Source organism: Corvus cornix, chromosome 27, assembly GCF_000738735.6.
Source record: "Corvus cornix cornix isolate S_Up_H32 chromosome 27, ASM73873v5, whole genome shotgun sequence".
NCBI classification, from domain to species: Eukaryota; Metazoa; Chordata; class Aves; order Passeriformes; family Corvidae; genus Corvus; species Corvus cornix.
The window spans coordinates 3869306-3882124 of NC_046355.1; the positions used below are offsets into that span (position 1 = coordinate 3869306).

General features: G+C 51.1%; 1 protein-coding gene across 2 annotated transcripts in view; it reads left to right on the plus strand.

Moving 5' to 3' along the window:
• MRC2 (mannose receptor C type 2) overlaps window positions 1-7141 on the plus strand; it is a 28787-nt gene extending 21646 nt beyond the window's left edge. For both annotated transcript variants that reach the window (XM_039565739.1, XM_039565740.1), the window contains exons 21-30: window positions 60-174; window positions 255-418; window positions 638-746; window positions 1209-1447; window positions 1534-1702; window positions 1878-2027; window positions 2303-2422; window positions 2909-3088; window positions 3494-3520; window positions 4390-7141. In XM_039565739.1, coding sequence (XP_039421673.1) covers window positions 60-174; window positions 255-418; window positions 638-746; window positions 1209-1447; window positions 1534-1702; window positions 1878-2027; window positions 2303-2422; window positions 2909-3088; window positions 3494-3520; window positions 4390-4610 — 1494 coding nt within the window. In that variant the 3' untranslated portion in view covers window positions 4611-7141. The remainder of the gene's footprint in view (window positions 1-59; window positions 175-254; window positions 419-637; window positions 747-1208; window positions 1448-1533; window positions 1703-1877; window positions 2028-2302; window positions 2423-2908; window positions 3089-3493; window positions 3521-4389) is intronic.
• Window positions 7142-12819: the final 5678 nt, after the last annotated feature.

The following is a 12819-nucleotide window of genomic DNA, read 5'->3' on the forward strand; positions in this document are numbered from 1 at the left end:
AGGCTCAGGGTTGGGGGCAGCTGCACCTCCTGGACCATCCTGTGCCCCTGGCTGTGCAGTGTTTTAGCTTCAATGGCCACAACAAAGGCGAAATAGTGAAGTGGCCAGAGGCGAAGCAGGTGTGCGAGAGTCAGGGCGCCGTCCTGGCCACCATTGCCAGCCCCCTGGAGCAGGGTAGGTCTCCTCTGCCCAACCACCCCACCCAGGTTCTACCTGCCCGGGGTGGTCCTCCGTGCCTCACCTGTTGCTTGCAGCCTTCATCACATCCATGCTGCCCAACATCTCCTTTGACCTCTGGATTGGCCTGCACGATGCTCAGAGGGAGTTCCAGTGGGTGGAGGGGGAGCCGCTGCGGCACGTGAGCTGGGCACCTGGAGAGCCCTCGGGCTGCAGCTCCTCCAGCCCCCGTGACAAGCCGGTAAGGGAGATTCCCTGTAGCACCCCCATCCCCCGGGAAGGTCTCAGCCCCAGGCCCAGCCTTGGGAAAGGAAGGATTTAGTGGACTGGGGTGGTTCTCCAAGGGCAGTGCAGGATGAAGCGCTGTAGGGTGGGGGTTCCTCGCATGGGGATCCCTGTGGTGTAAGATGACAGTGCTAAGGACAGTGCTGACTGTGCTGATTGTGGCTTGGCTGTGCAGACCAACTGTGTCGTGGTGTGGCACGGCTCACCCCCCGTCTTCACGGGACGCTGGGATGACCGGAGCTGCCTGGAAGAGAAGCATGGCTATGTCTGCCAGCGGAGCATAGGTAAGAGGGGGACGAGGGGACAGCCCTCTTCTGGCTGGGGATCAGCCACTGCCACCCTGGTGCCCCATGCTGTGGTGGGACTGGGGAGCTTGGGGCGATGGGTTTAGCTTAGGGAGAGCTGGGGAGATAGGCTTAACTTGGGTGGGTGGGTCCCTGGTCTCAGCCATTTATGGGACAGCCCCAAACCTGTGCACGCCGGCCTGGCTCAGTGTGTCCTGCAGGGACATGCATCCTGGTGGACAGCTCCCAGGTGGGGATGGTTGTAGGGTGTCAGTGCTTGTCATCCCTAAGGATGTCCCTCTTCCTTCCCCAGTTGCACCAGGATGTCCGCAGGTGCAATCAGCACAACACTGCCAGGGACAGCCTGGCCTGGGTAGCGATGGACAAGGGGGTGACCCACCTGCAGGAGTAGATGCAGGAGTGTCCTCTGTGCCCTCTGACTGTGTCTCTTTGCTCCTCCAGACCCGTCCCTGAGCCCTGCGCAGACACCATTCCCCCCTTCTCCTACCGGCACCCTCTTTTACCACAACAGCACTTACCGCATCCTGCAGAAACCCCTCAGGTGGCACGAGGCACTGCTGCTCTGCGAGACCCTCAATGCCACCCTGGCCACCATCCCCAACCCCTACAGCCAGGCCTTCCTCACACAGGCTATCAGCAGCCTGCGGGCTCCACTCTGGATTGGGTTGGCCAACGATGAGGTGAGGGAAGGGGGCAGGCACCTGGGGCACAGGTCCCCAGGGGGATCGCAGCAGTCCCCAAGAATCTCCTCCCTGTGGTCTTCCAGGGAGGCCGGAGCTACTCGTGGCTGACGGAGGAGAGCCTCATTTACACCAACTGGCAGGACGGGGAGCCCCAGCAGACCACCGGCTGCTCCTACATGGACACGGACGGGAGCTGGCGCACAGCTGGCTGTGACACCAAGCTTCAGGGGGGCATCTGCCAGCTCCAAACAGGTGCTGGTCAGGGGGCCTGCGGTGGTCCAGGTGGGGTGTGACCAAGGGTTGGAGATGGGGCATCCCACTAGGGACCTTCTGGAGCATGTCCTTGTGGGTCTGGGTGCCCCAGTGTGCTGTGGGACCCCGACATGCTGTGCCCCACCACACCTTTAATGTACCATGTGCTCCTCAGGTCACCTCCGCATGCACAAGTGGAGCTACAGTGGCAGCTGTCCCAAATCGCTGGAGGACTCCTCCTGGATTCCCTTCCGGGACCACTGCTACACCTTCCACATGGAGATCACCCTCAGGCAGAAGGACGCCATGAGGAGGTGCCAGAAAGGTATGAGGGGCCTGGGGTGGTAAAGGAGGGAGATGCATCCTTGGAAATGGAAGAGAGTGGGATCCCCAGGATGTTTGTGGGTGCAGCAGACCCCTTTGTCCCTGTGTCTGTGTCCAGCCTTGGTCAGCCATCATCTCCTTGCTGTTCCATGTTAGGGTTCCCCAATCATCATGTGGTTCACAGGTAGGTCCTCAACTTTGTCCTCTTGGGCACTGCTGCTCCCTAGCTCAGTCCTCTCAGTTCTGGGCTCCTCCATGACAGTCTTCCCTCTGCAGTTGGCGGCACAGTGTTGTCCATCCAGGATGAAATGGAGAATGTCTTTGTGTGGGAGCATCTCCAGGCATACGAGGGCCTTTCCAAGGGGGCCTGGCTGGGCATGACCTTCAACCCCAAAGGTACAAAGGAAGGAATGAGGTTTGAGATACATCCCCAGGCACCTCCATGAATTCCCACCAAGTCTGCAGTGAGCAGAGGAAACCCTTGGTGGTGGCACCAGTGAGGGGGGCTCATGCCATAGTGTGACCAGGCTCACTGGTGTCTCAGGCCATGCTGGACATGCCATTTGTGTCCTCCTCTGGCTTGGTGGGGTACGAAACCCAAAGCCTTCTCCAAGACACTGGAGCATTCTGATTCAGGAAGGTGTGCTGTAGCCCCTGGTCCTCCCCATCACACCTCCCCACCATAGAATCACAGAATGACGGGATCATTTGGGTTGGAAAAGATCTTAAAGCCATCCAGTCCCACCCCCTGCCATGGGCAGGGCCACCTTCCACTAGACCAGGTTGCCCAGAGCCCCGTCACACCTCCTCATACTTTCTGAACTGGGACAAAGGTGGAGTGTCTCCTTCAGCCTCCTCAAGCCTAATTTTCCCATTTCCCAGGTGGCACCTTGGTTTGGCATGACAACACTGCCGTGAACTACTCCAACTGGGGCCAGCACGACACGGGGCCCAGCATGCTTAGCCAGAACAGCTGCTACTGGATCCAGAGCAGCAACGGCGTGTGGCGCCTAGGCTCCTGCACAAACGTAACCATGGGGGTCATTTGCAAGATCCCCCGAGGTAGGGCTCCCTCTGCTCCCCGAGGCTCCTGGGCTGATGTAGGGTGAGCTGGGGGTCTGGGCAGGGTGCTGCACAGCAGAGCTGTCACAGTGGCAGCACCAACCATGTGTTTCGGGTAATTCCAGTGCAGGGGATGGTATGGGTTAGTGTTGGGGTCTGCAGGTCCCCATTGGGCTCCATGATGGGCTGTGCATGTCTCAGTGGCTGGGTCAGCTCCTTGGGGCAGGATGAGGCCGGTGGGGCAGTGGTGGAGCAGAGCCAGAGGACCGTCCTAGCTGTGCATCGCCCATTGCCCACGTGGTGCAGCACTGGGAGCAGTGCGGTGTATGGGTCCAGTGGTGCTGGTGGTGGGAAGATGGGAGGGTGTTGTGGCTGTGCACTCACCTGTCTGTGTTACCTTTGCAGTGGAGGAAAGCAGCTTTTCCAGGGCAGGTGAGTGGTACCATCAGCCTGGGCACAGTACTGGGACTGGAAACCAGGACTGGGAGCCTGTGCCGTAGCCCGGCTTGTGTAAATAACCAAAGGAGTGGGTTATGTGGGTGGGGAATGCCATTCCCAAGTGACTTTGGCCTTGAGTTAGAACTCCTCAGGAGCAGGAGCCATCCTTCCATGGAGGTGTGTGTCTTCCGAGCCGCTTGCCACTCTCCTTCCTGTGCCCACACTGCTTGGTCAGTCTGGGGGATGGCCACCATGTTTGCTGGTAGGATCCCAAAGATCCATCCCAGGCAGCTGCTAAATATTCATACACATAGGAAAGACCCAGGGAGTCTGCCCAGTCCCAGGAGCTCTGCCAAGGGCACAGGATGTGCCCAAAACACCAAAGCAGATTCACAGAGTCAAAGAATACGCTGAGTTGGAAGGGACCCACAGGGATCGAGTCCAACTCTTAAGTGAATGACCATACAGGAATCAAATCCACAACCTTGGTGTTATTAGCATCATGCTCAACCAACTGAGCTAATCTCATTCCATCCTGTCCTGTTGTGACCCACCACAGAGGAAACAGCACAGAAACAGGCTCCCCAGGACAGTGGTCACGGCCCCAACACTGCCAGAGCTCGAGAAGTGTTTGGTCAGCACTCTCAGGCACAGGGTGGGATTCTCGGGGTGTCCTGTGCGGGTCCAGGAGTTGGACTCGGTGGTCTTTGTGGGTTCCTTCCAACTCAAGACATTCTATGATTAAATGATCCTGCCCAAAAACCCGGGTCTGGCTGGAGCCCCACCAGCCCCAGCCTCTCCTGCAGGCTGAGGAAGGAACAGGAGCCATCTGTCTGCCTCTCAGCAGCCCTTCCTCCCTGCAGCTCTGCCGGAGAACACGACAGCCATCGCAGTGGTCGTGCTGTCGACGCTGGCGCTGTGCGCCGTGCTGGGGGTCGTCATCTTCCTGTACAAGCGCCGACAGAGTGCGGAGCGCGGCGCCTTCGAGAGCGCTCGCTACAGTCGCACCACCGCCAACCCCAGTGAATCTGCCGAGAAGAACATCCTGGTGTCGGACATGGAGATGAACGAGCAGCAAGACTAATGGCAGAGGGGACGCTGGGGATGGGGACCTGGGGAGGGGGGAGGACGGAGAGCATCACACACGCTATCCCCGCAGCGTGTGGGGCAGGGGTGGCAGCGGGAGCGGTGTGGCAGGGCAGGGAGAGGGGCTGGGGTCAGGGTTGGGGTCCAACCAGGTGGGCAAGAGGAGGGAGCCAGATCCCTCCTGCCCCGCATGTCGCTGCCGTCACCTCTGGGCTTGTCCCCAGCTGCCGGGGGTTTGCCTGCAGCAGCCGTGGAGGCAGTTTCAGGGCTAAAAAATTTTGAGGGAAATTGCTGCACAAGTTTGAGATCTTTCCAGCAGCATGAACAGGCTCCAAGACACCTTTGCCTTGGGAGAAGGCAAGCGCAGACATTCAGGGCCCTGCAGCAGGCTCTTCCCCCCCAGAAATGGAGCTGGTGTCCGAGAAGACATCCTCCCAGGCAAGAGGTCTCCAAAGCTGATCTACCTCCCTTCTGTGTGCAGCAGTGCAGGCCCTGCCAGCTCCCAGCCCCACCACTGTGCAGCTCCTTCCCTCTCTTTGGCCTCATCCCCCACCTCCAGCAGAAAGCAGCAGAGACACTGTCCAAGCATGGAGCCTCCAGGATCAGCGACGGAATCCCCCTCTCCTCCCTGGCACATTCCTAGGGGTGTGTTGAACCCCAGTGAGGCTGTGGTGACTTCCCTGTTCTGGCAGACAGAGCTTGTCCCATTTTCTTTGGTGTGTGTGTCCCCCAGATAACTGCATGGGATAGCACCGGAGCAAACTGCTGGCCCAGCTCCTCTGGTGGGACCACCCTCAGCAGCCCAGAGCCCACAGGAGGAGTTGGGTGCCGAGGCAGGAGATGCTCCCAGAGAACCAGGGCCACCCTCTGTGCCTTGCCAGGCAGGGATGGTGTGGGGCTGGAGTCACTTGTCACTGGTGGCTTGCTGGGGCCAGAAGGCCAAGGATCAGTGCTGTAGGGTGGGGAGGATTTGGAATCTTTGTTGGTTGTTTTTGAAGTTGGTGGTTTGTTGGTTTTTAAGGAAACGATGGTAGCTTTTGTTGCTATACTGTACCGAGTGCGTGCTGAATATATACATTTTTTCACACAGCTGGCTGGGGTGTGTGTGGTTGCCTGTTTTCCCATGTAGGGTGTAGTGGAGGAGAAGGAGGAAGGCAGTGTGTAAGTAATCCCCTGCCTGGCTTTTGAGCTGTGCAGGAAGGAGTGGGGGTGCCTGGGGCTGAGCCATCCTCCATCAGCTGTGTGCAGCAGCATCCCTAGGATGAAGGATGCCTGGAGAGAGTGAGAGTTGTTAGGCCCTCAGCGGAGGTTCCCTGCTAGGAATGGGATCCAAAGAGCCCCTTGGACCTCTGAAGGGGGGTGACACAAGACATGTTGCCTTTAGCCCTCTGCCTCTGAGGCTCGAGTTGGGGTTGGTTTTGCTGCAAGAACAGGAACAAGCAAATTTTTGTAACTCATTTTTAACACCTGTGTGGATTTTAAAATCTGTTGATTTCACTTAAGCTGGACATTAAGTGTTTTAAGAAACTGTTGGGGGGTGGGATGGGGGAACCAGGTACCACTGGGTTTCTGTTTACTTTTTGGCAACCTCCAAAAGCTACCATGACATTTCAGGGTGAGGAAGAATCTGGAGCACATGGACCTGCCCCGGCTCCATTTTTCTCTCTCAGCTTTCCCTGCCTTTGTTTCCTGAGGTCCTTTCTGATTTGGAGCGGTTGGTTCTGTCCATTGGTCTGTGCCTTCCTGGTGTGGGAGCTAGATCCTGAAAAGCCAAGCATGAATCCCTTCCCATCCCCAGCAGCTGGAATTCCTGCTGCAGAGGGGTGCTTGAAATAGCAGCAGGCATGCTGAGCTGGAACCTGTGGTGCTGGTGGGGATGGAGGTCTGGGATTAACTCCTTCTGGATGGGCAGATGTGTTAGGAAGTCCTAAAAAATAAAGATTGAGGTTAGGATTGATGGGCAGGTGTGAGGGAAGAGCAGCGCTGAGGATGCAGCTGGACAGGGTTGGGGCTCCTTTGAAGTGATGAGACCCTGGGCGGGGTGGGAGCAGGGTAACACGGGGCATATGGCTGGGGTGGTGGGGAGTAATAGGTGCTGGAGGAAATTCTGTGCCATGGAGAGCCTGGGAAGGAGGTCCCACAGCCATGCAGGAGGTGTTAAGCTTGGCTCTCACCCAGCCCAACCTGGAAGACCTTGCTTAAGAGAATTTTTTTTCTTTCTTCTTGATTACTTTGGTTTTTGTCCTCCTCCTTTGCTTTTGAGAAAAGAAATCTGTACAGTCTAGGAGAAATGTTGTCTGAGAAGAGTTTTGTGAGCTGTCGGCAGTGATCAGGATTATGGGGAAATGCATATATGGTTACGTGGTATCTTCTATCACCATTAGATAATGTGAAGAATTGCTTAACAGGACCCTGTCAATTATATATATATATATATACGTATATATATATATATTTGCGCTTTTATTACTCTCTGTGTTTTGTAAGATCCTTTTAGAAGCTTGGAAATAAAATTTCTTTTCCCACTTATTTTCTTCCTTTTATTTTTTTTCCCTTCCTTTTAATTGGGAAAAGCAAAACTTGTCTTTCCCTATGTCCCCAACAAGTCATGAATATAAAGATGAAATGACACTTACCTGCCTGAAATTACACCTACGTGCCTGTAGCAGAGGAAGTTCCAAGGTGCCCAGGTGAGGGGGATGTTGTATTGATTCCTTGTGGTTTTTGGTTGTGTGTCCCATGGATATGATGTCTCTGCTCCACTGGTTGTTCAGAAGTGTTGGCTGGAGGGAGAAGATGAAGGAGAATGGGCAGCATTCATTTATTTGTGGATGACTCCAGAGTTCAGTGAAGATGTCAGGTGGAGCAGAGTCCTTGGAAAAGCACTTCAGGAGATTTCCAATGGCATGAACAGGTTCCAAGACCCCTTCCTTTTGGGAGAAGGCAAGCACAGGCATTCGGGGCATTCCGTTTCATAAAGTCCTAGAATGGTTTGGGTTCGAAGGGACCTTAAAGCTCATCAAGTTCCATCCCCCTGCCACAGACAGAGACACCTTCCACTTTCCCAGGGTGCTCCAAGCCCCATCCAGCCTGGCCTTGAACACTTCCAGGGATGGGGCAGACACAGCTTCTCTGGGCAACCTGTGCCAGGGCCTCACCACACTCGGAAAGAATTTCCTCCTCAAGAAATTTCTCACCAAGAGTTGGGAGATGGGGCTGCTATCCAGCTGCGCCTGCTTCATCCCACAGCTCATATCAGAGCAGTGAACACTGGACACAACCACAGACACTGGCCAGGCTGCAGGGAAGCTGCAGGGCTGACCTGGACCAGCACTGCTGCACAAGAGCAGTGAGCCTGGCAGCGCTTCCCACACATCAGGCTTCCCCTGCTTGCACCGGTCACTCGGTCACTCGTGCTGTTTCCTCACCTCCCTCTTCTTTGGGGTTTCCCCATCCCTTCAGTAGCCTGGAGCTGTCCACACCCACTGCTCCCTTCCCTGGGGTCAGAACCAGCACTGTCCCCGCTCTCCCACCATGCTGGGGAGAGATGAGATTTCATAATCATAGAATCACATAATCATGGAATTGTTTAGGTTGGGAAAGTCCTCTAAGCTCATTGAGTTCAACCATTCCCACAGCACTGTCAAGCCCACCACTAACCCATGTCCCCAGTTGCCTCATCCACATGGCTTTTAAATTTCAGTGAGGTTTCGCTTGGGTTTGTCTTTGACTGGGTGAAGAGCACAGGGCAGGCACCTGGAGCAGAAACTCTCAGGATGCTTTGAAGGAAGAAATTCTTTTTCTCTTCTTTTGTTTTTCACCCAAGAGGTGAGAGGATCTCAGGGAGGGCTGCTCCATTTAATTGCAAACAGCAACAGAAATAACGTGGAGCGACACTGCACTGCAGCACGGAAAAGGAGACTGGAGTCCTCTTCCTTCTGGAGCTTAAACCCTCTCAGGATGACCTGACCTGAATTCAGGTGTGTGTCTTCTCTTCAAAGGAAGCCTATCAAAGCTTGTACTACCGATGTGAAACAGTGAAGATCAGAATGTGCTTTATTTATTTATATTTTAATCCAAAAGAAATGTGGCCTTTGGGAAAAAGCGCAGTTTGTAGTAACCAGAGGCGTTTTCTCCACGGGCATGAAGAATGTCTACCTTTTATCAACTCTTCTAAACTTGAACTGAGCACACTCATTTTAAGAGACTCATTAAAAAATTCCATGACATCTGGTTCAGAATGGGTTTAACTGGAGAAGGATACAAAACGGCCTCGTTATTTTAATCCCCTTTAATTTCCCTGCTGAATACCAAGGTATCAGACAGAAGGAAGGCAGCACCTCCAAAGCAGGCAACTAGGACATTCTAAAACTAGTCCCTGGCAGGTGAGCTGCCCGTCAGCCCATGGATCAGCCCTGGATCATGGGCTAGTGTGAGGGTGTGGAAGGGAAGTGTCCCTTTTATTTTCAGAAGCAGTTTATAGTACATGTAAGTGCAGCACACCACATCCAGACCCCAGGCTGGGCTTCATCTGATAAACCTGAGTCAGCCAGGGCTGTTGGCGCAGCCCGAGGCTCCCATTGAGTCAGCTCTGATGCATTCACTGGGCACTGGCAGATCTAAACTGAGTCAGCTGAACAGTGACCTAAAGTTCCCTGTTCTGAATAAAAACAGGAGACTGGGGCAGCTTGATGAGCTGCAGTGTCTACATCGCACCTCATGGCAGGTGAACAGAATCCTGCCCTCAGAGGCTAATTCCCTCAATTTGATAGGTAAAAACAGACCTAAGCTGCTTAGGACTTAGTCATCATCTGCATTGAATACCTGTAGCCATGCACGGAGATAGCCCCAATATCCACAGTGTGTGGGAAGCACTCTAATATATTTGGGAGCCCTAAAGCACAGCGCAGAATCCAGCGTGCCACGCTCAGATCTACTAAAGGCATGTGGCGGCTTTGTCTACAAGCCGTAGCTAGCAGGGTGTAGAGAGAGTGAGGAGCCTGCTGGCCTGAGCTGCTCTTTGCCACTCAGATCCAACACAGTGGTGTTTGTGAAGGTGACAATTCAGTGTTAAATGTTCAGAACACAAATGTGCTGAGGGACTGCAGCACAACAGAGGTCAGGGCTTCGCAGAGCCACGGACGTGTCTGGGCTGCGACCAGTGGCCGCTGCCTCTTTGAACCAAATTGCACTTGGCAGCTGTTTTCATTTCGCCCCATGGTAAAAACCGCTACTCTGAAAACAAACAGTTTGTGCAAAACGAGTCACCACAAAATCTTTGTTTCCTCATTCCCAGAAGCCAGGCATAAGCCTGACCCAGAAGGTATTAATCTGTGTGGGATGAAGGAAAAATCCAATGTTCTGTGAATGCGGTGTCTGCTCAGTAAGTAATTTTGTTCAGGAATAATCAAATATGCTGGGTGCTCCTCATCTGACATGGTTATCAGTCAAATTATCATGTAGAGTTCATGCTTAATAGTTACCTTCTAATTCATGCAGTAAGTTTGTGAGGCCCAATGTGAACACCAGTGAGCACAGTGCCACATATGGATCAGGTTTCCAGTGATGGACAATAACCAGTACGGTGTTAACCAGCAGCATAGGGAATATTAAGTCCCTTAAAATTCATGAAATTATACTGTCTTGTCACAGAATAAAAAGAATTATAATGTATTAAGCAATATGTTTCAAGTCCATGTAATTGAGAAGTTAGGAAACGTGTAAATCAGGCAAGAATTCAAAAAGTTCATGTACAAATCTGAGCCTTAAAAAGAAGCTTGAAAGAATTTATACAGCAAATTTGTACTGATCTTTTGCTGAGATGCAAATGTTCCAGGTTTCTTACTGTACAGTGCAGTGAAGCCTTCAGGCTCTTTCCTAGCTTTACTTCCAAACAACAGCAATATTTTCTAGTTGCTTTCCATGGGTTCATCTCTGTGTGTCAGCATTCAAGTCAAGACCTGAGCACTGTTTTCCTTCTGCCTACATTCTCCCTTTTAAAACAAAGGAAAATCCCCACTTTGTTGAGGTCATGGTAGTTGTTAGAGAATGTTAAATACAAGAACTTCCCTGAAAGTTCATCCCACTCCAGCTGAGGGAAAGCATTCTATGTGTTGTTCACAGATGTAAACGTGTGCTCTGGTCCCCTTGGCTGGAAGCTGTGGACAGGATCACGTCACTTTATAAGCTCAAACTCTAATCAGAAAAAACCTCAGAAGCAAAGAATGTCAGTGTTAAATGTGACTCCAGACGCACATCAGGGGACCACAGGCCTCTCCACAACTTGTGATTTTAAAGGTTAAAGGAGGTTAGTTAAAAACTCAACTTACTAGCCAACTGTTTCCAATTAGGTGAGGCAGTTTTGGGACATAATCAACAGAAATGCCACGTTGACTTCACTACTAGTTACTTTGACCTATGCTCTTTGAAAGTAATTAGCTATCAGTGGACTTTAAAAGACAACAGTAGAAGTTCAAAAAGGACTGTGTGACATAAACACACTTGGTTTGGCTTTAGTTAAAGTAGGAGAAAAGTAGAAGTAGTGAAAAGCAGTGAAAAGGGTACTTGATACAAAGGCTTCTTGGGGGAATTCCAAGGTCATGAGAGTTATAATTGTTTTTCTCAGGACCTGTAAATGAAGAACAAAGGGTGGTTCAGAATTCCTTTCTTCATCAACAAGAAAAAAAAACTAGTGGAGTTAACAAGATGAAAAGCCATTGCTTTCTCTTAAGCTTGGAGATAGAGAAAAATCACCGAATAATTATTTTGATTGACAATTATCTGCACTGTTACCCTGCTGTTCTGCTCTCCAAGGTACCTGCACAACCCCTTCTGAACTTGGTTCTGCTGCCCATCTGAGGGTACAGCAGCTTCCTCAGCATTTAAAGACTGTTTACTTATTGATGTAGCCTTCATTTATACAGTTTGAATTACTGTGAGAAAGTACAAGGTGTAAATATGGTTTTCTCATTACACATAAACTTCTAAGAACTCCAGTGCCTCAGTGTCTTTTTGCTTAAAATGAGAATTTTGTAATCCTTACAGTACTGTTGGTAAGTTTTAAGATGTGGAAAACCTTTACAAGTCACTGGTAGCAAATCATGCAAAACCTGCCGAGTCCTGCTTGCTTAGATTAGTTATTATTTACAATCCAGATGAAAAAGCAGTTTTCTTTTTGATGGGTTTGTCAAATCTATAGCATTGTTAACTCTTCAATATTAAATAAGAAGTAAATTTAGTCCATTCAGTAAGTACTAGATGTAGTTCTTTTGGCAGAGTAGCTAGATGGGGGACGGTGTTTAAAAAAAAGCAGGAAGGTCTATTTAGAAGAGACAAGTTTATTAATTAATTAAAATTTGATTCAAAGCATGATTTTATATTCTAAGGAGCGTGTGAGCTTGAGCAAGTCACTTTTTGCCTCTTGGTGTTCAAGAACATTCTTCCCCGTGCTCTGATGGGAGGCAATATCTGGAAGTGGAAAAAGCAAGTCCTGCTGTAGGAATTCCTCACTGCTGGAGCTAATGGGACAGAGCTGTGAAAGTCTTGGCTGTAATTAGCCAGGCAGTTACTAGATGTCACTGCAGCCCCAGCCGACAGAACCGGAAGAGCTCTCCTTTGGCCAAAACCCATGGAAGGGGAAGCACATCCAACAAAGGAACGAGGCTCGCTCCAGCTGAACGGGCTTTGCTGAGAACATGAGTTGTGTTATAGGCACAGGAGAAGCCTTGCTCCACTCTCTTGGCATTTCCCATTGTTCCCAGTCATTGCATGCCTTTTAAATCCTATTTACATGTGCCTGTAACTAGCACATTTGAAAGAGAAACCTTACTTCAACAACAGCATCACAATCTGCAACTTCATCATCAGCTCCTCAGTAAATGGATCTGTAAGATAACAAATACCTGTCAGTCACTGGGAAAGTATCTATTTAAAATACACATTCTCATTTTTCTCTTCATGACATGGACAATGGATTGTAATAGGACCTGGAAGGTGAAGGAAAAGCATCTCATTTGGCCAAAGAAGGCATATTCACTCTCTGGAGAATGTTATTAAGCTATGGTTAATAAATGATTTACTATAGAGAAAGTTTTCTTACCCTTGTATTTGCATTTTATTTCAGCCTTTTAAAGAAATACAACCCCTTCCATCAGTTGAGGAACAGGAGTCCCTGTTCTGTAACATAATTCAACAATGTTTACATCAGG